Source organism: Pongo abelii, chromosome 10 (genome assembly GCF_028885655.2).
Source record: "Pongo abelii isolate AG06213 chromosome 10, NHGRI_mPonAbe1-v2.0_pri, whole genome shotgun sequence".
NCBI classification, from domain to species: Eukaryota; Metazoa; Chordata; class Mammalia; order Primates; family Hominidae; genus Pongo; species Pongo abelii.
In genome coordinates, this window is record NC_071995.2 from 105,689,724 (window position 1) to 105,715,289 (window position 25,566).

The following is a 25,566-nucleotide window of genomic DNA, read 5'->3' on the forward strand; positions in this document are numbered from 1 at the left end:
CACTTGTCTAGGTCATATAATGTATGTGAAATTCTTACAATGACTTCTACTCCAGCTTCAGTTGCTAGTTTCTTAATAGCTGCATCTCGTTCCTTTCCAAAGGGCTCAGAATCATACTCAATTGAAAGTTTAGTAATGTTCCATTCCTAAAGTAAGAGAAAGGGGAACAATGTACACCAATTTTAATAGTTATTTTTTCTATTATAACAAAAAGTGAAAAAGCTGAAAATCTACATATCAAAGGATTACACATAAATCAAACTTTGAATATGCAGGAAAAAGTAAACAATTTATCAATTAAAAAATACATAAGTAACAAATGCATAACCCATTAGATTCTGGGCATTATGCTAGGCAACAGACAATCTAGCAAAGCAATATGCTTAAAACCAGCTCTTACACTAAATGTGTTTGTAGAGCACTTTACTTTTTCAAATTACTCATACTTACATTATTTCATTTGAGCCTCACAACAACACTCAGAGTTTGGCACTTTGGTTAGTACTTCCATTTTGGAGATAAGTTTATTTTTAAAACTTAGGGACCTGCCAGAGTTCACAGAGAGCCAGACCACCTGAATTTATGTCTGTTGAGTCTAAGAACTGGTCTTTAACTAACCTTTGATATTGATATGGTATAAGCTGCCTGGCTGAGGTCGTGTGTGTGTGTGTATGTAAATATTTTCTTTCTGATTACTAAAAAATGTTAACTGAAAAATTTGGAGATGGTAATAATAGTATCAGTTACTTATTATCAGGAGCTATGTTAATAAGTTCTGTACATCTCCTTATACTGATTTTAAATGAGGAAACTGTGACTTAAAGGAATTGATTTTTCTTAAGGAGAAAGTTTTTTTTTTTATTCTAAGTCTATTCTGATTTATCTCATAAAGAAAAAATTCTACCATTATTTAACTGCCTATATGGTAACATAATATAATTCACCAAACACTTCCAGATTAGACAAGGGCTATTCCAATGGTGGGTTTAAAAAAATTGCTATTCTAGGCCAGGTGTGGTGGCTCATGCCTGTAATCCTAGCACTCTGGGAGGCTGAGGTGGGTGGATCACCTGAGGTCAGGAGTTCAAGACCAGCCTGGCCAACGTGGTGAAACCCCGTCTCTACTAAAAATAAAAACATTAGCTGGGTGTGGTGGCACATGCCTGTAATTCCAGCTACTCAGGAGGCTGAGGAAGTAGAATCACTTGAACCCGGGAGGTGGAGGTTGCAGTGAACTGAGATCGTGCCACTGCACTCCAGCCTGAGTGACGGGAGCGAGGCTCCATCTCAAAAAAAACAAAAAAATGCCATTATAAACTTTACAGTATATATCTTTACCTTTATGCACACATCTTACAAATTTTAGGGTATTTATCCAATTTTTTCCTAGAAATAATCCCTTGAAAAACAACTGATGGATCAAAGATAAGCACATTCAAAATTCTGATAGGCTGTCAAATTATATACCAGAAAGACTGTACAAATTTACATTCCCATCAGCAGTGCACCTAAGGCTTGATCTCCACACACTTGCCAATAATATGTATTAGTAATCTTTTTTTTTTTTTTTTTTTTAGATGACATCTCACTTTGTCACCCAGGCTGAAGTGCAGTGGCATGATCTCGGCTCACTGCAACCTCTGCCTCCCAGATTCAAGCGATTCTCCTGCTTCAGCCTCCTGAGTAGCTGGGATTAAAGGCACACACCACCACAACTAGCTAATTTTTGTATTTTCAGTAGAGACGGCGTTTTGCCATTTTGGCCAGGCTGGTCTCAAACTCCTGACCTCCATCTACCTCGGCCTCCCAAAGTGCTGGGATTACAGGCGTGAGCCACCATGCCCAGCCAGTAATTGTTTTTAAATGTCTGCTAAACTACTAGGAAAAAAACAGTATGTCATTAAAAATTTTTTCCTTTCTTAAAAGTCCTGAAGAGTGCACATCAAGAAATTAAGGGCTGTTGATTTTGAGGAATAGAATTTGAGCATGTAAATAACTTTTACATTCTGCTGCATTGCTCAGATTTGTTAGTATGAACTTGCTATTTTTGAAATTTAAAAATAAAACTAAGATGAGAATAGAAAAGCATTCTATTTCTTTGTTTTATAGTGAGGTAGTATAGAATAGTTTAAAAACACAGGATCTAACAAGTTAGACTTCCTAAGTTCAAAGACTGGCTCAACTACTTAGGCAAACTGCTAAACTCTCCATGCCTGTTTCCTAGTCTATAAAACGGGTAGAATAAGTAAAGTGCAGAGAGAGTGCCCAGCACGTAATAAACCCTATGTAAGTATTTGCTACAGGGAAGTGAAAAAATTAACCATATTATTGGGTTGCTAAAGAATTAAATAACATAATGCATATAGAGTCTTTAGGACACAGCACAATGCATAGCAAGCCCTCAATGAATGACAGGAACTCTTTTTCTTTTCTTTTCTTTTTTTTTTTAAAGAGTTAGGCTCCCACTCTGTTGCCTAAGCTGGAGTGCAATGGTGCAATCATAGCTCACTGCAACCTCAGACTCCAGGACTTGAGCAATTCTCCCGCCTCAACCTCCTGAGTAGCTAGGACTACAGGCATGCACCACCATACCCAGCTAACTTAATTTTTTTTTTTTTTTTTCGTAAAGACACGGTCTCACTGTATTGCCCAAGCTAGTCTCAAAATCCTGGCCTCAAGAGATCCTCCTGCCTCGGCCTCGCAACGTGCTGGGATTACAGACGAGAGCCAATGTGCCTAGTGTGATTTAATACTGTTTTTTGAAAAATATTATTTTAAATCTTAGGTAGTAAATACTGAAGTGAGTCAATAAATAACACTTCCTGCCCCTTTTCCTTCTTGAGTTCAGTCATGTAAGCCAGGGGGCTAAAGATAAAAATATCAGCCATATTATTAGCAAAGCTGAATTGTAGAAAACATACTAGGTTTCAGGGCAGGTAAACTTGCTAATACTATTTCACTGCTGAATCAAACAGATTTACCTACTCAATCATAAGCAGCATCTCCCTGCAGTGTGGGCTTTCCCTATAAAATGTATTACATAGAAGAGGAGAATATAATGTGTGCTCTCTACAACTAAAAGAAAAGGAACCGTCTGAGCTAAACTAGCCCAGCTCCTTCTCCTAAACTCACCAATGAGATCATTCACTTTTCCTTCCCTGGGGATAAATTAGTGAACATCTCTCCACAAGAAAAATGAAAATCTAGGGAAGAGAAAGTTTCCTGAACATTAAATACATTCATTAATACACTAAATATTTATTGTAATTCTAATTATATGACAGATACTATGCTAGATGCCCCTCTCCTGGAGCTTATTGAGAAAGAGTGGCAATACAGAGGTAAATTAATGAATACGTAACTATTAGGGAAAAAAAATGCTATGATAGAGAATACGGGGATGGGGTGTGAGGTTGTAAGCTAATAATCCACACTCTGTCTTCCATGACTGCACTGGCTAGACTTCAAGTAAGTTGTAAAAGCAAATATCCTTGTTTTTTCCTATCTTGGGTAGAAAGCATTCAGTGTTTCACCTTTAAGTATGATTTTGTGTTTTTTTGTAGACTTCCTTTATCAAATTGCTATTTAGCACTTGATATGGTTTGGCTGTGTCCCCACCCAAATCTCATTTTGAATTGCAGCTCCCATAATCTCCACATGTCATGGGAGGGACCCAGTGGGAGGTAACTGAATCATGGGGGCAGGTTTCGCCCGTGCTGTTCTCATGATAGTGAATAAGTCTCACGAGGTCTGATGGTTTTTTTAAAGGGCAGTTCCCTTACACATGCTCTCTTGCCTGCTGCCATGTAACATGTGCCTTTGCTCCTCCATCTTCCACTAGGATTGTGAGGCCTCCCCAGTCATGTGAAACTGTGAGTCAATTAAATCTCTTTCCTTTGTAAATTACCCAGTCTCAGGTATGTCTTTATTAGCAGTGTGAGAACAAACTAATACAGCACTTTAAAGAATTTCTAGTTAGCTAAAAACCTTCTTAAAAAGTATACGTGGGTGTTGAATTATGTCAGATGCGTTCTCTTCATTTGTTAAGATAATTTCTCTTTTCCTTTATCCTATTAACCCAGTAGGTTATATTAATTGATTTTTTTAATGCTCAACCAACTTTGTATTCATGAGATAAACCCCACTTGATCCTGAAGTAGTAGTATTTTAAAATATTGCAGCCTGGGCATGGTGGCTCACACCAGTGAGCTCTTTGGGAGGCTGAGGCAGGTGGATAGCCTGAGCTCAGGAGTTTGAGACCACTCTGGGCAACATGGTGAAACCCCGTCTCCAATAAAGATACAACAATTAGCCAGACGTGGTGATGGGTGCCTGTAATTCCAGCTACTCAGGAGGCTGAGGCAGGAGAATTGCTTGAACCCGGGAGGCAGAGGTTGCAGTGAGCCAAGATTGTACCACTGCACTCCAGCCTGGGCGACAGAGCAAGACTTCGTCTCAAAAAAAAAAAAAAAAAAAAAAAATATATATATATATAGCCAGGTTCACGGTCGGGTACGGTGGTTCATACCTGTAATTCCAGCACTTTGGGAAGTCAACATGGGAGGATGGCTTGAGCACAGGAGTTTGAGCTCAGCCTAGGTAACATAATGAGACCACATAGTGTCTTTACAAAAAAAACTTTTTTTAAATAAAAAATATTGCTAGATTCAATTTAGTGATTTCTGAGTCTTTGTTTATGGGGGACACTTGGCTATACTTTTAATTTTTTCTTAAACTTTCCTTGTCAGGTTTTGGTATCAGGGTTATGCTGTCCTCATAAAATGAGTTGGGAAGTAATCTCAATCCTGTTTTCTGAAAGAGTTTAATTTAAGAAGGAAATATTTCCTTCTTAAATATGTGATATAACTCAAAATAAAGCCATCTAAGGGCTTGAAGTTTGTTTATGGGAAGGTTTTTAATTATAAATTCAATTTCTTAAGAGATATAGGGCTATTTAGGTTTTCTTTTTCTTCTTATGAGAGTTCTAGTAAGTTATACCTTTCAAGAAATTTTTTCATTTCATCTCAGATGTATAATTTATTGGCACTATAGCGTTTATGATATTCTTTACTATGCTTTTAAAGTTTGGAGAATCTCTAGTGATGTCCTCTTTCTTATTCCTGATATAGGTAACTTGTATTTTCTTTCTTTTTTATCCGAATCAGTATTGTTAAGAGTTTATCAATTTTATTAATGTTTTCAAAGAACCAGATTTTGGCTTTGTTGACTAACAGGAGACAAAAATCACATCAGCAATTTGAACATGAAAAATTTACAAGGGCAACTCATTTTATTGTGCTTTGCTTTATTGCGCTTCTCAGATATTGTGCATTTTATAAATCAAAGGCTAACGGCAACCCTGCACTAAACAATTCTATTGGTGCCATTTTCCCAACAGCATGTGCTCGCCTCGTGTCTGTGTCACATTTTATCAATTCTCACAGTATTTCAAACTTTTTCATTATTATATCTGTTATGATGACCTGTGATCTCTTCTCTTTTTTTTTTTAAGAGATGTGGTCTCACTGTATCACCCATGCTGGTCTTGAACTGCTGGCCTCAAGTGATCCTCCCATTTCAGCCTCCTGAGTAGCTGGCACTACAGGTACCAGTCACTACACCCAGCTTTTATCAGAGATCTCTGATGCTACTATTGTAATTGTTTTGGGGTACCATGAACTGCACCCATGAAAGAGGGTGAACTTAATTGATAAATGTAGTGTGGTCTGTCTGCCCTATCCAGCCTTTCCCCCAACTCTCTCTCGCTCTCCTCAGGCCTCCTTATTCCCTGAGACAACAATATTGAAGTTAGGCCAGTTAGTAACCCTACAATGGTCTCTAAGTGTTCAAGTGAAATGAAGAGTCACACATCTCTCACTTTCAACCAAAAGCTAGAAATAAGCTTAGTGAGGAAGGCATGTTGAAAGCTGAGACAGGCCAGGCTGGGCGTGGTGGCTCACGCCTGTAATCCCAGCACTTTGGGAGGCCAAGGCAGGCAGAACACGAGGTCAGGAGTTCCAGACCAGCCTGGCAACATGGTAAAACCCCGTCTCTACTAAAAACAAACAAACAAACAAAAAAAAACTGGGCATGGTGGCGTGTGCCTGTAATCCCAGCTACTCGGGAGGCTGAGGCAGGAGAATCGTTTGAACCTGGAAGGCGGAGGTTGCAGTGAGCCGAGATCGAGCCATTGCACTCCAGCCTGGGCAAGACTCTGTCTCAAAAAAAAAAAAAAAGCTGAGACAGGCCAAAAGCTAGGCCATTTGCACCAAACAGTTAGCCAAGATGTCTACACAAAGGAAAAAGTTCTTGAAGGAAATTAAAAGTGCTACTCCAATGAACACATGAATCATAAAAAAAACAAAGCAGCCTTAATGGCGATATGGAGAAAACTTTAGGGGTCTGGATAGAAGATCAAACCAGATACAATACTCCCTTAAAGCACAGTCCTAATCCAGAGACAGGCCCTAACGCTCTTCGATTCTGTGAAGGCTGAGAGAGGTGAGGAAGCTGTAGAAGGAAAGTTGGAAGCTAGCAGAGGTTGGTACATAAGGTTTAAGCAAAGAAGCTGTCTCCATAACCTAAAAGTACAAAGTGAAGCAACAAGTGCTGGGTGGAGAAGTAGCAAGTTATCCAGATCTATCTAAGATAATGAATTAAGGTGGCTACACTAAACTACAGATTTTCAGTGTTGATGAAGCAGCCTTCTATTGGAAGAAGATGTCATCTAGGACTTTCACAGCTAGACAGAAAAAGTCAATGCCAGGCCAGGCACAGTGGCTCATGCCTGTAATCCCAGCACTTTGGGAAGCTGAGGCAGGCAGATGCTTGAGGTCAGGAGTTCGAGACCAGTCTGGCTAACATGGTGAAACCCTGTCTCTACTAAAAATACAAAATTTAGCCAGGCATGGTGGTGCACGCCTGCGGTCCAAGCTACTCAGGAGGCTGAGGCAGGAGAATCAATTGAGCCCAGGAGGCGAAGGCTGCAGTGAGCCAAGATCGTGCCACTGCACTGCAGCATGGGTGACAGAGGAACACTCCGTCTCAAAAATAAAAAAAGAAGAAAAAGTCAATGCCTAGCTTCAAAGCTTCAAAGTACAGGCTGACTTTCTTGTGAGGGGCTAACATAGCTGGTGACTTTAAGTTGAAGCCAATTCTCATTGCCCATTCTAAAACTCCTAGGTCCCTTGAGAACTATGCTAAATCTACTCTGCCTGTGCAGAACAGGAACAACAAAGCCTGGATGACAGCACATGTGTTTACAAAATGGTTTATAAATATTTTAAGCTCTCTGTTGAGACCTACTGCTCAGAAAGAAAGACTTCTTTAAAAATATCACTGCTCGCAGACAACGTACTTGGTCATCCAAAAGTTCCAATGGAGATTTATTAGAGAGATTAACATTGTTTTCATTCCTACCAATGTAACATCAATTCTGCAGCCCATGGATCAAGGAGTAATTCTGACTTTCAAGTTTTATTAAGAAACACATTTTGTAAGGCTATAGCTGCCACAGACAGTGATTCTTTTGACGGGTCTGAGCAAAGTAAATTGAAAATCTTTGGAAAGGATTTGCCATTCTAGATGCCAGTAAGAACATCTGTGATTCATGGGAGGAGGTTAAAATATCAACATTAACAGCAATTTGGAAGAAGTTGATTCCAGTCCTCATGGATGACTCTGAGGGGTTCAAGACTTCAGTGGAGGAAGGAACTACAAATGTGGTAGAAATAGCAATAGAACTAAAACTAGAAGTGGAGCCTGAGGATGTGACTGAATTACCGCAATCTTATGATAAAACTTAAATGGATGAGGAGCTGCTTTCTATGGATGAGCAAGAAAATGGTTTCCTGAAATGGAATCTACTGCTGGCGAAGATGCTGTGAACATCATCAAAATGATAACAAAGGATTTAGGATATAACACAAATTTAGTTGATGAAGCAGTGGCAGGGTTTGAGAGGATTGACTCCAATTTTTAAAGTTGTACTGTGGGTAAAATGCTATCAAACAGCATTGCAAGCTATAGAGAAATCTTTGGTGAAAGGAAGGGTCAACTGATGTGGCAAACTTCATTACTGTCTTAAGAAATTGCCATAGCCACCACAACCATCAGCAACCACTACCCTGATGAGCCAGTAGTCATCAGCATTGAGGCAAGAACCTCCACCAGCAAAAAAGATTATGACTTGCTGAAGGCTTAGATGATCACTAGCATTTTTTTAGCAATAAAATATCTTTAACTAAGGTGTGTATTTTTTTTAGTCATAATGCTACTGCACACAGAAAAGACTACAGAATAGTATAAAGACAACTTTTATATATATGCACTGGAAAACAAAAAAACTGTGACTTGCTTTATTGTGATGTTTGCTTTATTGCAATATTTACTTTATTGTGGTGGTCTTGAACCAAACTTGTAACATCTCCCAGGTATGCCTGTATCAAAAACTGTAATTGTTAGCTACTAAAGGTAGTCAACAATGACAAGAAGTAAAACAGGAGATAAGGCTACACTTCAGTATGGTAGGTAGTAGCCACTAGGCCACGTGTGGCTTCTGAGCACTGAAATGTGACTAACTGGCACTGAGATGAGCTGGAAGTATAAAATACACACAAGATTTCAAGAACTTTTTTTTTAAAACTCTGTTTAAAATAAGCTATTTTAAAAGATAAAATAGCTTATTAATACTTTTATATAGAATATTTTAGATATACTGTGTTGAATAAATCATTAAAATTAATTTCACCTGTTTCTTTTTACTTTTTTAATGTGGCTACTAGAAAATTTTAAATTTAACATGACTTCTATTGGATGGTACTGCTCTAAGGTGTTCAAAAGTACCAATTGCAGAAAGCAGCTGCCACCTCTATGCGGAGGGAAAATAAACAAGGAATGAATAAAAAACTTAACAAAAGCTCCCTCCACCAAGCCACTGAGATTCACGGCACATCGGATGGAGCGTGCTGCCACAGGAACACACAACCTTCCCTGTAAAGAAACTTACCAGAGGGCAATGACCAAAACTGTTTCATACCAATAACCTGCTGGTTGGCTGAGAAACTTCCTGGTAGGTATGGGCTAACTGGAGGTATCTGTAGAAGCTGTCCACCAGGTGGCATAGAAACTTATCAGAGGGTATAAATAGGCTTACACAGAAATTCACCAGAGGGTGTATGTAGGCTGTGGCTGGTTCAGGAGGGCTGCTGAGGTGAATGCTACTGATCCTCCTGCATACTCATCTGCTGGCCCAGGGAAAAAAAGCACAAGTATATCAAGAAGAAAAGCTTCTTCTCTCCTGCTGTGACCTTGCAGAGCACCACCAACAATATCTTTTGATAAAGCCTAATATCTAGCCAGCTGGCAAAGGAGAAATGTTTACAGTGTCCAGCTCCAGTATCACACAGTAGGGAAAGAAGTGTGGGTTTGGCACTAAGAAATAATAAACTAATTAACGCATACTGATTTTCTTTATTGTTTTCTATTTCATTGATTCCTGTTCCTCTTTATTTTTTGTTTTCTTTCTACTAACTGTTGGTTTAATGTGTTCTTTTTCTATCTTTAAGGTAGAAACTTAGTTCTTGATTTTTCCTTTTCTAATATAATACTGAAAGCTATAATATTAATTTTCCTCTAAGCACTGCTTTAGCTGCATTCTGTAAATTTTGATACACAGTCCTCCCTTGGTATCTGCAGGAAATTGGTTCCAGGACCCCCTGTGGATACCAAAATTCACAAATGCTCAAGTCCCTTATATAGAATGGTGTAGCATTAGGATATAACCTGGGTGTATCAATATATATATTTTGTGTGTTTTTGTTTCTTTTTTTTTAGACAGAGTCACACTCTGTCATGCAGGCTGGAGCGCAGTAGCACAATCTCAGCTCACTGCAACCTCCGCCTCCTGGGTTCAAGCGTTTCTCCTGCCTCAGCCTCCTAAGTAGCTGGGATTACAGGTGTACACCACCACTCCCAGCTAATTTTTGTATTTTTAGTAGAGACGGGGTTTCACCATGTTGGTCAGGCTGGTCTTGCACTCCCGACCTTGTGATACGCTGGCCTCGGCCTCCCAAAGTGCTGGGATTACAGGCGTGAGCCACCAGGCCCAGCCTTTAGAGACTTTATTTTCTCAATTCTCTAACGGGTTCAAACAAAATAAGAGGAAAAAAAACCTCTATAATTTTGTGTCACATTCACTTTCATCTCCTTGTTAATATGGGAAACAATGATCTATTGTGAGTTTTTACATCTTAACCAGAGATGGAAGTCCCTATCTACTTTTTTTTTTTTTTTTTTTGAGACAAGGTCTCACTCTGTTGCCCAGGCTGGAGTGCAGTGGCATGAATATAGCTCACTGCAGCATTAACCTCCTGGGTTCAAGTGATCCTCCCACCTCAGCCTCCTGAGTAGCTAGGACCACAGACATGCACCACCATACCCAGCTAATTTTTAAAAATTTTTGTAGAGATGCGGTCTCAGCATGTTGTCCAGGCTTATCTACTCGTTAGAGCAGGTTTTTATTTTAAGCAACACATAGTTACCTTTGAATTTCAATACCTGGATTTAACAGTAAGACTGCAAATAGCACCAACATATTTTCATTTGAGTAAGTGAATATTCACTTTGCAATTTTTTTTGAGCGAGGGTCTTGCTCTGTCGTCCAGGCTGGAGTAGAGTGGCATGATCTCGGCTCACTGCAGTCTCCAGCTTTCCAGGCTAAAGTGATCCTCCTACCTCAGCCACTGGAGTAGCTGGGACTACAGGTGTATGCTACCATGCCCAGCTAATTTTTAAAATTTTCTGTAGAGACAGAGTCTCACCATGTTGCCCAGGCTGGTCTCAAACTCCTGGGCTCAAGCACTTGGCAATTTTAAGCACTAAGATTTGTATCTATTTTTGTGTATCACAATTACTTGTTAATCAGAAAGGATAACATGAACAACTAAATGAGTATAAAGTTCTTGGCTGGGCGTGGTGGCTCACGCCTGTAATCCCAGCACTTTGGGAGGCAAAGGCAGGTAGACCACTTAAGGTCAGGACTTCCAGACCAGCCTGGCCAACATGGTGAAACCTCATCTCTACTAAAAATACAAAAATTAGCTGGGCATGGTGGCGCACTCCTGTAGTCCCAGCTACTCGGGAGGCTGAGGCACGAGAATCACTTGAACCCAGGAGGTGGAGGTTGCAGTGAGCTGAGATCGTGCCACTGCACTCTAGCCTGGGTGACAAAATGAGACTTGGTCTCAAAAAACAAAAATAAAACAAAAGAAAGAAATAGCACTCCCGAACAATTAAAAAAAAAAAGTTCTTAAGTCATAATTAATATACTGTGAAAATATGCAATGTAAAATTTGATAGTAAAAGTTGTAAATCACATTATGTCCTAGGAGAAAGCATTTATTTTTAAATTGACAGTAAATTAAACAGTATAATTGCATAAAAATGTAAAGCTATCTCACAAAATAATCTAAATACAAAGAAGGTAAAAATCTAAAAATTTCCATCCATCCATCCATCATCCTTTCCTTCTGTTTCATAACTCTAGTCTTAGGGTCTAAACTACTATTTATATACTGAAGAGTCCTAAATTTAGTCCAGACTTCTCCCTGAGCACTAGACTTGAATGCCTTCTCAACATGTACATTAACATGCCTAAAAGGCATCCCAAACTAAAAATTTATAAAATGAACTTCTTATTTTTTCCTTAAACTTGTTCCTCCATAGTCTCTGTTATTCCATTAAATGGGAATCCATCCTGCCATGTGTCCAGGCTAAAAACCTAGAGTCATCCTTGACTCTCATATATCACATATAGGCAAACCTTACAGCCTCTATTTAAAATATATATCCAAAACCCTACCATTTCTCAATACCTCTACAGCTACCCTGGTCCTGGTCATCATCATCTTATTCCTAAATAACTGCCACTGCTTCCTAACTGATCTTTCTGCTTCTGCCTCTACAACACTTTCAATCCCCTGTGTATTCTCCACAAACAGCCAGAGAAATTCTTTTAAATCTTGAGTTAAATCATGTCACTCTTCTACTCAAAACTCTCCAATGGCATCCATTTCACTCCGAGTAAAGGCTGAAGCTCCTAACATGATCTATAAAGCCCTATGATCTGGCTTCCAGCCACCTCTCTGATGCCATTTCTTCTTTTCACTCACTGTGCTCTAGACACTGGCCTTCTTGTTGTTCCCTAAACAAATCATGCACATGTCTACTTCAAGGCCTTTGTTAAGCACTGTTTCCTCTGCCTTCCATGTTCCTCCCCCATGTTGCAGTTAGCTTAGTGGAATTATTAATTCTCAAAATTCTGTCAGGTATCTGGATGGTTCTTTTATTGGTTTCACTCGGATCTGTTCATGAGGCTGCAATTCGCTGGCAGCTTGGCTGGGGCTGGAGTGCCTAAGATAGTCAAACTCACACATCTCAGACTTTGGTGTTGGCCGTTGTTTGGTCCACTCTCTATATGTGGGCCTCCCAAAGTTAGATATTCTACCCCAGGCTTTCTTACATGATAGAAGGAGCATCCTAAGAGGGGAAAAGTAGAAGCTGAAAGGTCGCTTAAGGCCTAGGATTTGGAATTCACAATGTCTTCTTTGACACTTGGTCAAAAACATGTTATAAGGGCAAGTCAGATTCAATGGGGTAAGGAAATAAACTCTACCTTTTGACAGAAAGAGCTGCAAAATATTGTGGATATGATATACCACAACCCAGATGCATGGCTCACTCTTCATATGTTTGCTCAAATGTCACCTTATCAGTGAGGCATTCTTTGATTCCATATAAAGTAACCTTCCCTCACCTTGACATTTACTATCCCACATTTTACTCTTCTCTACAGCACATATCATCACCTGACATTGCATGTTTACTTATTTGTTTACTATCTGTCTCCTTCCACTACAGTGTAAGCACCATGAAGATAGAAATTTTTTGTTTCACTACTGTATCTCCAGTACCTCAGACACAGCCTTGTATATAGCAGGCACTCAATCAGTATCTGTTGAATACATTCTATCAAGCATGTGTCATGAATTAACAAAGCAAGATCCAAAGTAACTTAAAAAAGCATAATATAAATTTTACTGTTGAAAAATGGTGGCTTTATATGTTCTTTTATTCTGTGATTTTGAACAAAACATTTTATAATGCTTCAGTGTGGCCATCTATAGACTTTAGCCATGTGTCTCTGTTTCTTAGATATAATGAGGCTGGGCACAGTGGCTCATGCCTGTTATCCCAGCACTTTGGGAGGCCAAGGTGGGTGGAGACTCCTGGATCCTGAAGCCAGGAGTTTAAGACCAGCCTGGCCAATTGGCGAAACCCTTTCTCTGCTAAAAATACAAAAATTAGCAAGATGTGGTTGTGCATGCCTATAATCTCAGCTACTTGGGTGGCTGAGGCACAAGAATGGCTTGAGCCTGGAAGGCAAAAGTTGCAGTGAGCCAAGACAGCACTACTGCACTCCAGCCTGGGCAACAGAGCAAGACTCTCTCTCTCAAAAAAAAAAAAAAAAAAAAAAAAAGAAATAATTAAAAAAAGAAATAGATATAATGAGAATGTTTTTAAAAAATCTAGATATTAATTATGCACCTAGTCTCTAAAACCAATAATTTAAACTCCTTATTAAAAGCTTCTGCAAGGCCTAGAAAAAGCCATCGTTAGCCTATATTAAGTCAGAGTTTAACTTAGAAAAAAAACTAAGTAAAAAACGCCAGAAAAAATGACAATAGTTTATTAGATATATATGTGTTTACCTATGTGTGCATAAAAATGTTCTGACTCCTTATAAACAGAATAAATTGAGTGAATGACACAGAAGATAGATAGATACTAGGGGAGCCATCAGTACTGGAGCCACTGACACAACTATCCCAATTAACTAAGGCTACTGTTACCAGGTCTAAACTAGCCTTACCTCCAATGTGGAAAACCAGATTAATTACCTATTAAAAATCCTCACTACTTGCTGTACTAGAACCAAAAGACCTGAGACACTAATTAAGTGACTCAGCTAGTTAATGACAGAAGAATCTTCTCCCTCAGAGAAACTGTGGTTGTGATGGTTAGGGTGAAGGTGGGGAACAATATGCTTCTAATGCTTCTAATTGTATATGCTTTTAGCCTTTCTTTTTTTTTAAACATATGCATGTTGAACCTATAAGCAAAAAGTAAAAATTGAAACATTAATTCAATAAAAAAGGAATTAATTCCCTCTATGGCTCTAGATATGGTAAATAAATCTAAAAGGAAGTTTTTATAAATGGCATTTTATACAGACTACTATATGTAGCTAAAGAAAAAATCAGAATAAAATAATAAGTACTATATGTATGTGTTCATGTATTTGTATATTAGGGCCCATGTGGAAACCCATTCCTCTCTGCCAAATTGATAAGATAGGACATCATTTAAATATAGAAGATAGTTTGGCCCAATAATGTGCTATTTTAGGCAGAAGAAATCTCAAAACAAAGAACACAAAACACTTGCTGGTTTGAAAAATGTTGGTTCAAAAACAAGTAAATAAGAATTTTGTTGTTTTAAAGCAACTAGGGCTAGGTGCTATGGCTTATGCCTGTAATCCCAGTGCTTTGGGAGGTTGAAGGAGGATTGCCTGAGGCTAGATGATTGAGACTAGCCTGAGCAACATAGCAAGATTACCAAACAAAAAAAAAAATTAGCCAAGTATGGTGGTATACAGCTGCAGTCTTAGCTACTCGATCCTGTAGTCCTAGGATCACTTGAGCCTAGGAGTTTGAGGCTGCAATGAGCTACGATGGCACCACTGCACTACAGGCAGGGCAACAGAGCGAAACCCTGTCTCCCCGGCTCCAAACAAAAAAAAGGCAACGCCACTTAGGATTCATTTTATTTATATCAAACAGATTTAGAGATAGGGTTGAAACAATTATCGACACACACTCTTATATTCATGAGTTGCTGATAAATTATTATCATTGCTTCTTCTTATGCTTGCTTGATATGCTTTCTTGTTAGAACTCTCCCAAATACCTAGGTTAAATTCTAACTTGATGTATTACAGTTGTGAACACTCTTTATTGAATGTAAATTTTCACTAACATTAAATGTGTCTTTCATACAAGCAAAAAAATAAAATAAAATAAAAAGGCTAAGTAATGTTTATTTGATTCTCAGCACTGGGGATTGATCTTCTCATTCACAGAAAGGAGCTGTTCTCTTCTACATTAAGAAATACAAATAGAAACATTGCTATTTCAAAAATTTGATGACTCAAATGATTCAAGAAAAAGCAGATATACATTTATAAAGTCTAATAGTAGTTGATATGGTTTGGGATCTATGTCCTCACCGAAATCTCAAGTTGAATTATAATCCCCAATGTTGGAAGTGGGGCCTGGTGGGAGGTGATTGGATCATGGGGGCAGATTTCCCCCCTTGGTGCTCTGATAGTGAGTGAGTGCTTGCAAGATCTGTTTTTTGTTTTTTTTTTTTTTAAAGTGTGGCACCTCCCCGCTCCTTCTCTCTTCCTCCTGCTCTGGCCATGTGAAGTTCTTACTTCCCCTTTCCCTTCGCCTTCCACCATGATTGTAAGTTTCCTGAGGCCTTCCAAGAAGCCACTATGCTTCCTGTACAGCCTGCAGAACCGTTAGCCAATTAAATCTCTTTTCTTTATAAATTATACAGTCTCAGATATTTCTTTGCAGCAATGTGAGAATGGACTAATACAGTAATAAATAGGAAGGCATGAATATAAAAAGGGCAATGAGGAAACTCAGTTTCTGGTCTGGGCATTTCCATGAGCTAGTTGTATGATCTTGGGCACTCATTTACTCTCTAGGCCTAATTTTTCATTTGGAAAAATGGGAAGAGATAAGACTAGGTATCTTAAACATTTTTAAAGATTTTTAAGATCCTATTAAGTTTTTTAAAAAGCACTACAGTGCTGGGCGCAGTGGCTCACACCTTTAATTCCAGCACTTTGGGAGGTCGAGGCAAGTGGATCACCTGAGGTCAGGAGTTCGAGACCAGCCTGACCAACATGGTGAAACCCTGTCTCTACTAAAAGTACAAAATTAGCCAGGCATGGTGGCGTGCGCCAGTAATCCCAGCTACTCAGGACGCTGAGGCAGAAGAATCACTTGAACCCAGGAGGCAGAGGTTGCAGTGAGCTGAGATCGCGCCATTGCACTCTAGCCTGGGCGACAAGAGCGAGACTCCATCTCAAAAAAAGAAAAAAAAAAGCACTACAAATTCTGTATTATCGGTAAAATGTCCATTGTTACAACCTTTTGACCCAGGAAGTCTTCTAAGAATTATCCCACAAATGTACTGGCCCATGTGAGCAAAGATTCGTAAATGTGGACAAGTAGATTCACTGGCATTTATATTAGCAAAAGGCCTACAGAGAAAATAATTAAACGTTCAGTAGAAAGCTAGTTTAAAAAATTATAGCCATCTACAAAATGGAATACTATGAAGTCATCTGAAAGACCGAGGAAATGATATGGAAGAACTTCCAAAAGATATGGTTATGTGAACAAAGCATGGCAGAGAATGGTGTGTATAGGGTGTCATTTTAACTTTTAACAAAGGGGATAGTAACACAGACACAAACACATGGATAGGCGTGTGTGTGTGTGTGTGTATACATATATATATACACAAAATATGTGTGTGTATATATATATATACAGAAAAAAATTCTTGTTTATGCAAAGAATATTTCTAATTGGATAAACAAGAAACTGGAATTGGATACATAAGAAACTAGTAGTAGCTGTTGCTTCTGGGAGGGGAACTAGCAGTTTAAGGTGGAAGAAAGATTGAACTTTTCATTGTAAACTATTTTCTCACTGTCTGATTTTTACCATGTATAGCTTTTTCATTAAATAAAGAAAAAAAACCCACAAAATTTTTACTTGAAAATACTTACTTATATTCTGTACATTTTCAATTAGTCAAAAAACCTTATTTACCAAATATGTAATATTATCTGAGAAAAGATTGTTTTATGCAAATATTTTTCAAATTACCTTGAAAAGCCTGGGAAACACATCTGCTGGTTGTCCACGAATCACAAACAGACGGGAGTTTAATTTTCGTAGACTGGCATCAAGATCCTCAAGACACTGAAGCAAAAATCTAGAGAGAAGAAAGTATTATTTAAATTATTAAAAATATATATTTAGAAGACTAAATTATTACAAAGTCATGTTATTCTAAAAGTTGAAATGCCAACCTATCATCTTATTACCTCCTATTGATATATACTTTTTCAAAAAACCATACTAATATATATTTTTTAATTATAGCACAAATTACCTAGTATTTTAATAAAATACTGAATAAAATCACTAATTTTCATTAAATAAAAGTGACTATTAGCAAAAATTTAATTTGTGAACATAAAAACATATAAAGAAGTATCAAAGCAATTAAATTGGTTTCATTGTTTAAACTTGATGAAATATTTTCTATATGAAAATGGCTTTTCATACAGAAAGGAAAACTTGAAAAATCTAGAATATCTTCTGCTAGGGGGAAAAAACCGGAAACATCCTACGTAATGAATAAGCAAGTGAATAATTTAAGAATATCATGGTAAAAAGGAATCTGAGGGGACAAAAAAAAAAGATTATGAGTACTTTTTTGTAATAGTGTAATAATTTAAGAGATTGAAATCATAACGCCCATTTTCAAGTTTCTAATTTATTAAAAAAAGAAACTAATAAGTAGATGCCAAATTATGTGGTTATTAATTCTCTGAGTGTAGAAAATGCCAGAATAACTTCTAAAAAAAAAAAGAAAAGGTTTCATGGAGTTGGGGTGGAGATTATAGACTTTTTCAATGAAATAATTAGTAACAAGGCTTTCACATGACAGATATCTAAGAAAATTCTGGGGCAGTACCAGAAGACTGCTTACTGTGCATCTTCTGTTGCGAAGAAATGGAACATTCCCAAGAGCAAATTTAAAAGAGATGTCACCCATGGAAGGTCCAATCTTATTATTTGATTCATGTTAAGTTTCATCTAGATTCTGTTCTTTTCAGCTGGACGTATCTTATTTCCTATTTTGCTTCTTTTATGTTTTTGATATTAAGGTTAAGTATTTGTCTGCCTTTTTCACAGGCCACATGGTCTTTCAGAATAGTGATTATCTCTTACTTGTGAAGAGGAGTGATTAAGAAGCAGGGAAATGCATATTCTAGAAGTGCACTATCTAATATGGTAACCAAAAGGCACATGTAGCCATTTAAATTTAAGTTAGTTAAATTTAAAAATCAGTTCCTTAGTCACACTTGCCACATTTCAAGTCCTCAACAGCCACATGTATAGCTGGTAGCTACCATACCGAACAGTATAGCTACAGAACATTTCCATCATTGCAGAAAGTTCTACTGGACAGATTGTTCTAAAAAGTTGCTTGGTCGAGATCATTTTGTTCTCTTTACCCATTCCGATACCATCATTTCACCAAATAAGTCTTGTTGATTTTTTACAACTGTAGTTATTAGTGACATAAGTACACTAGTCAGGTCTGACACTTCTTCCTCTTTAGGAGCGCCATCTGTACAGCTTGAAGAGTCACGGTGCTATATTTTTATGAGGATGTTAAAGACATCCCACCATTTCACCTTAGGAAGTCTCATGGGTTTCCAAGTAGGAAGCAAACCTTTCTATCCCCACATTTATATTTTATCACATCCCTTTTCTGCCTTGGTTTGGAGTCACCTCCCTAACACCTGATCCCCACCCTAACCCACCACTACCAATGTACAAATATTTCAGGGGAGAAGACTGTTGTTGTTAGATGGATAGTGATATAAAAGCATTGGAGTTTAATAAAATTATCTCCAACTATGAATAATTTATCATGTCTGGTGACAAATGTTTATTGGGAAGCATCTAATTTTATGTATTTGCTTGGCAAGAAGAGTTACTAGACAGAACAAAGATCGAAGAGTTTTTACACAGATCAAAAATTAAGAAGTTGAAAGAACTAGCAATTTTAAGTTTTCTTAAATTGAAACAGTACAAAACTTAAATGTCCTAGAGGGGTAATCTAAGGCCATAATAATCCCCTAATCTCTGTTGTACCATTAGTTTCAAAATCTTCCCCACCAGAAGTGAGGAAGAACTGAGAACAGCAAGAGTTCTCCATATTCAACTTTTTGGTCAAAACAATTCTATGTGGTACAAGAGTTCAATGACAGTAAGATGGGAAAAGAAATAAACCAAAAGGACATGATTAATTCATAAAATGAAGAATTAAGTATGGATTAATTAATAATCTTTCCCTTTCTTAATAGGCTGAATAAGCATTCTGAATGCTTTTAATAAACACTTTTTTTTTTTTTTTGGAGACAGGATTGTGCTCTGTTGCTAAGGCTGGAATCATGGCTCACTGCAGCCTTGACTTCTCCCACCTAAGCCTCTAGAGTGACTGGGACCACAGGCATATGCCATCATGCCCAGCTAATTTTTGTAGTTTTTGTAGAGGTGGGGTCTCCCCACGTTGCCCAGGCTGGTCTTGAACTCCTGGCCTCAAGTCATCCTCCCATCTCAGCCTCCCGAAGTGCTGGGATTATAGGCATGAACCATCACAGGCCTGGCCTTAATAAACATTATATGAACCAAACAAATGCACAGAATGATATGGACTAAAGTAATGTGTTACAACAGGAAAAGTTTTGAAACCTAAGAATTAATTTTGTTTTGGTACTTCATGAAACAAAGGACTAAAAGCTGTATTTAAGTATGGTGTTCTTCTTCCACAGATATAATTTACATCTCTCATTTCACATAAAAGTTGCACAGATTTAAAAAATAGAAGCACTTAAAAAATAATATAGGTACTTCGTAATCAAATATTTTAAGTAGAAAAGACTCCAGAAGAAAAGCAAAAGAGAAGGCTAAAGTAGAACACACTATGATGCTATTCTTTGTTATAAGGCTTTTAAAACTATTTGCATAAATTACTTTGATAAAATAAAATTTACATTGCTTGTATCTACTTTTGTTTATATGTGCACAAGAAAATAATTGGAAAAATACTTACCAAGCTATTAATCATATCTCCCCCTTAGGGAGTGGGGGTTTGAGATAGGGGTGAGAAACAGAGAAACAAACACATTTTTTTAGCTTCATAAAAAAGTTTAAAATTGATAATTAGCATACATTCCTTCAACGTAGAAGAAAAACGAGATATACTACATGTGTATCTGGTTTAATACATGGTGAACATCTTTTCGAGGCAATGGACATACTTTTACAGCATCAATTTTCATAGTTTCATAGTACTTCATTGCACAGATGTCCTATAATTTAACAAGTCTATCAACAAATTACTATCTTTAAATCAATCCTGAAAAGTCCTATCTAGCCTCCTCATCTGTAAAATTGGGACAGTAATCGGACCTGTCTCATAGCATTGTTCGTGAGATTAAATAAATTAACATATGCTCTTAGAATAGTGCCTGCCCATAGTAAGCACAATTATATGTTATCTATTACTTTTTAGTGTTCTCCTTCCTTTCCACTTGTTTTTGCTACAATAATTCTAGTTCATATTATCTCTTGCTTGTATTTACTGAAATGCCTTAAAATAGATCTGCCTACTAACAATCTCTCTCCATTCTAATTCATTTTATATGCAATTCCAAATATTCATGAGGCACACCTTCCTATACAAAGGTTTTCAATGACTCATTCCCTATACAACACACAACAAATCATTTTGCTTGGCTACTAACCTAGGGTTCTAGGTTGATTTCCTACCTCACACCCCTTTCTCTCACACCAAACCAAACTTCTCTTTCAGTACACATTCAATCTCCTGGAATGTGCTCCAGGGCCTTTCCTTGGCTTGGAATACCTTTCCCAATTCCCATCCCTTTAAGTTCATATCCCACTAACCTTAAATCTTCCAGCTTAAAGTCACTTCTACATCTTCTGAACCTCTGAGGTACATTATGTCCTTCAGAGGATGAAAAAATTTTACCTCATATTATACATATTTTATATATATATATAAAATAAAACCTCCTCCTGATGGATTTCAAATTAAGTCAGTCTCTCCCCATCTCTCTCTTTCTGAGACAGAGTCTTGTTCTGTCGCCCAGGCTGGAGTGCAGTGGCATGATCTCAGCTCACTGCAGCCTCCACCTCCCAGGTTCAGGCAATTCTTGTGCCTCAGCCTCCCAAGTAGCTGGGATTACAGGAGTGTGCTACCACACCTGGCTAATTATTTTTGTATTTTTAGTAGAGATAGGGTTTCACCATGTTGGCCAGGCTCATCTTGAACTCCTGACCTCAGGTGATCCACCTGCCTCAGCCTCCCTAAGTGCTGGGATTACAGGCATGAGCCATCAGGCCTGGCCCTAACTACAGTTTTCTTAATCTATATTTTGGTTTCTATATTTGGCAGACAAATCTCATTATGTGCCTTGTATAATTTGTTGAAAAGATTAGAAACAGGATTAAATGACCTAGTAGGGATGTCTTGTATAACTGTTGAAAGGATTAGGAGCCTCATAAAATCACCTAGTAGAGTCTCTAGCACATGGTAGATATGTATCAAACAGAAGTTGTTATTTTCCCTTGAGAATAATTCCTGTTTTTTTTTTTTAAAGAAAACACCCCATGCATTTCTATATGTAACTACTTGGGCATGACAAAAGAAAACATGAATTAGTTGGATGCCTATACCTGTATAAAGAATTACTTTGAATTCGTAACTTCATCTGAATGTGACTTTGAACTACTATTTGAAGGAAACCTTTCCCAGTAGCAAGGTCAATATGACTATAAATATTATAAAACAAGGTACAATGCAATTAAGACTCAACTAATCTCTAAGCATATAATTTTTCCTTGATAATACCTCCAACAGCCCAGGTTCAAAGTATCAACTCAGTGATGCGTGTGATTTCTTTTTAATGTTGAATGAATAATGTTACTTCAAAACTATACAAAATCTAATGCTCAACCCTTTACCCTTAGCTGGGAAAAGGATTAGATCTGTTAGAGTTCAGATTCAGTGTGTTCCAAAGAACACACCAAGTTCAACTTTAATGTAATTGAAATGCATGTGCTCTGGGACACTCAATATTGAATGAAATGAATGATTTATTTTTAATATATTCCACTGAAAATACATATGATATCATCTTAACAGGAACATACTTTCAGACCTTCTCCAATTTGGCATATATATTATTTTCTTGAACTACACTCATTTGAAGGCTCAGTTAATACTGCTATTAACTACATACAACAGGTTGCTTTTTAAATAGGCCAAATGATAGTAAAACTCACTACATCCCTTCATGTAATTGTATTGCCTACATAGAAGCACAGTCCTCATATTATTTAATTACAATACTGAACGCACCACTTTAAAATAAATTGAAGAGCTATTAGGTGACAAAATATATATTTCTTCAATTTAAACATTTTAAGGATGTTTTTTTCTCCAGAGATCACTATCTATCGCTGTTATTTTAAAAATTATATGCAGTAAGCTTCCTTATACTACTTCCAAAAGATGACTTCAACATGAATCAACAGAAATATTTTCCTAAAGTAGGTCACTGCTATAGCAACCAGTGGACGGTTTAGTATACTCCATCACAATGACCTACTTTCCAGTCTGTGCTAGAACAGCTTTATATAACTAGAATTTCTAGTTCTGTCTATGAAATAGTCCAAAAAGGCAATGGTAAGATACAACATAATCCTATTGCTGCTGAACACAAGGCATTAAGAACATGTATCATGCCAGAATAAAGCCATGTGGTTCTGTATGCTAGTTTGTAAAATATACCTTACACACTCAGCAATAAAAACTACACTTACAATATCTAAACAAGAACAACTCATTGCTGACCCCAAATAGCTGATTCAAAGAATATAAACTAAAATCACTAAAACTACAAGGAGAATAACCTTATTATCCACATAAAACAAGAGTCAAATGTAGAAAAAATTAAAGTTTTGTATACACCATCATAAAGAAAAAAAATGGGGATTCTCAGTCATTAACCAACGTCTGTTATATTTTATTAGAGATTTAAAAAAATAACAATTTGTGTGTGTGTAAATGTAATAAAATTTACATATGCTCTTTTTTCTGGTTTGTTACAAATTTTTAGTGCTTTCATCTAACTTAATTTTATCTAAATTGTCTGGATATTTGTGATACACACTTTCCCTGAAGATAAGAGTTTAGTGTTCAGTAAAGATGAAATATATATTTTAAAAGCAAACTTTGCATTTGCCACACTCTAAAAGCCATAAACCAGTAGACCTATATCACTTTTTATAAATAATATTTTGCAATGCCCTCTTTTAAATCCTGAAATAAAAGACCTAGATAATATAACATATCCATACACACAATTTTAAAGCATTAATATCATGCTCTAATTGAAACATATAGGAGAAATTAAAGGAAAGTCATTTACATTTTAAAAAGAAGTAACATGTATTTCTAGAGGTAAATATGTGGGCATGATATAAGGAGACAATGAATTAAAACTCAGTGTCCATACCTACATACAGAATCATTTTAAATTTAACAGCTACAAAATAGACTAATACAGCTGTGTGATTGGTGACTCAAACACCATACACCATGAGTGATATTGTCTTTGGTGATGTGATTTTCTGAAATATTGACCAAGACAGGAAAGTTCAGGAAAAAAGCAAAGTACAATCTTTCCTTTATTTATATAGGTGATAAATACATTCCAGGAAAACTCAGTGTATATTAAAATTGTGTAAAAAATACCTACTGTTTATACATAAAGATTTAGGCTCTAGGTTCAGACAATTATGAATAAGTTTTTCACTTACATTAAACATCTGGAAGAACATTTGAAATTTATGTGGAACTCAGAAAAACTTATTTTATTTACTTATTTACTTTAGAGACAGGGTCTCGTTATGTTGCCCAGGCTGGCCTCAAATTCCTGGACTCAAGTGATCCTCCCATCTCGGTTCCTGAATAGTCGGGACTATGTGCATGCACAGTATGGCACCTAGAGACAACTATTTATTTTGAGGGATTACTCTGAGTACTGAAAGAAATCTTCCATTCTTGGCTTCTCCTTACTAATTCCACTAGCACCTTCCAATCATTGTGACAACTGGCCGGACACAGTGGCTCATGCCTGTAATCCCAGCACTTTTGGGAGGCCAAGGTGGGTGGATCGCTTGAGCGCAGGAGTTTGAGACCAGCCTGAACAACATAGGGAGATCTCATCTCTACAAAAAATACAAAAAAACTAGCTGGGCGTGGTGGCGCATGCCTGTAGTCCTAGCTACTTGGGGTGGGCTGAGGCAGGAGGATCAATTGAGCCTGGGAGGTTGACGCTGCATTGAGCTGGCTGTAATCATGCCACTGCACACTGTACTGCATGCAGTCTGGGCGACACAGTGAGATCTTGCCTCAAAAAAAAAAAAAAAAAAAAAAAAAATCAATCATTATGACAACCGAAAATTCCTCTACAAAATTTCTAAAATGCCTTTAAAGGAGTGATACTGTTAATTACTTCTATAATTTCAATCACTGATTTATAAGTCATACAAAGATAAATGAGGCTCCAATACTCACAGAGCTTAAAACCTAAAAAAGTAACCTGAATATGTATATTATGTAAATAAATACTACAGAACTGGCTATGGTAGAATAAAACATATAAAATACAAATAGATATCACTAATATGCTCTGAAAAATCAGGTGGCAGAAATCATTTCTGGATTTTTCTTTCCTTGTTTTGATATGGGGAGCGGCTTGGGCAAAAATTTCAAGGATGTGGTGGTGATGGTAGGTAGTGACCCTGAAGTATCAATACAATAGCTGGAGATAAGGAAGGAGAATTATTGGCCACTGGACTGTAGCCTGTAACTAGGCCTTGTTCGCCACTTCCCACTGTCCAATTCCTGACGTATAGCAGGAGTTCAATAAATATCTATCTATGACTAAATAAATTAATGAAAGCAGAAGAAAGGGATTTTAAAGGCTTGATTCAACAGTCAATGAAGAAGGAACATGAATGGGAAAGAATATTCTCTGAATGTCTATTGTGCTGGATACTTTACATATATTATATTCCCAACAATTTTACAAGGTATCTCATTTTAAAAATGATGGAATCTGAAACTCACCAAGGACATTTCCAAACCCAGGTAAACAATGAAGCAGAAAATTTAATCTGGATGTCTCTGACTCCAAACCATAGTGCTCTTTGTACTACATAATGTGACTTTCCTACAGAATATGTAATAATCTAAGATGTTTTAGGAAAATTAATTTGACAGCTTTAAGAACATAACAATGACTAGTATACAGTTTTTGTCCTCAAGCTGAGGAATAGGCGTGTGTATCAATTAAGAAGAATTTAGGATATACTATGGTAACAAATCAGTCAAAACAGGTCACATGGCCAAGTTAGTCTTCAAAAAGGCAGGAAAACATAATCTTCTTGCAGGAAGGGACACTGAATAACAGTGTACAGTAATGATATCTACCACAATAGCTAAGCTTTGATATTATGTGCCATG

The 25,566-nt window shown here is 37.2% G+C and overlaps 1 protein-coding gene across 6 annotated transcripts in view; it reads right to left on the reverse strand.

The window, feature by feature from the left end:
* Positions 1 to 25,566, reverse strand: part of CRY1 (cryptochrome circadian regulator 1) — a 102,181-nt gene that overhangs the window by 13,742 nt on the left and 62,873 nt on the right. For all 6 annotated transcript variants that reach the window (XM_002823690.4, XM_054527597.1, XM_054527599.1 and 3 more), the window contains 2 exons: positions 17,031 to 17,139; positions 4 to 146 (listed from right to left, as the gene is read on the reverse strand). In XM_002823690.4, coding sequence (XP_002823736.1) covers positions 4 to 146; positions 17,031 to 17,139 — 252 coding nt within the window. The remainder of the gene's footprint in view (positions 1 to 3; positions 147 to 17,030; positions 17,140 to 25,566) is intronic.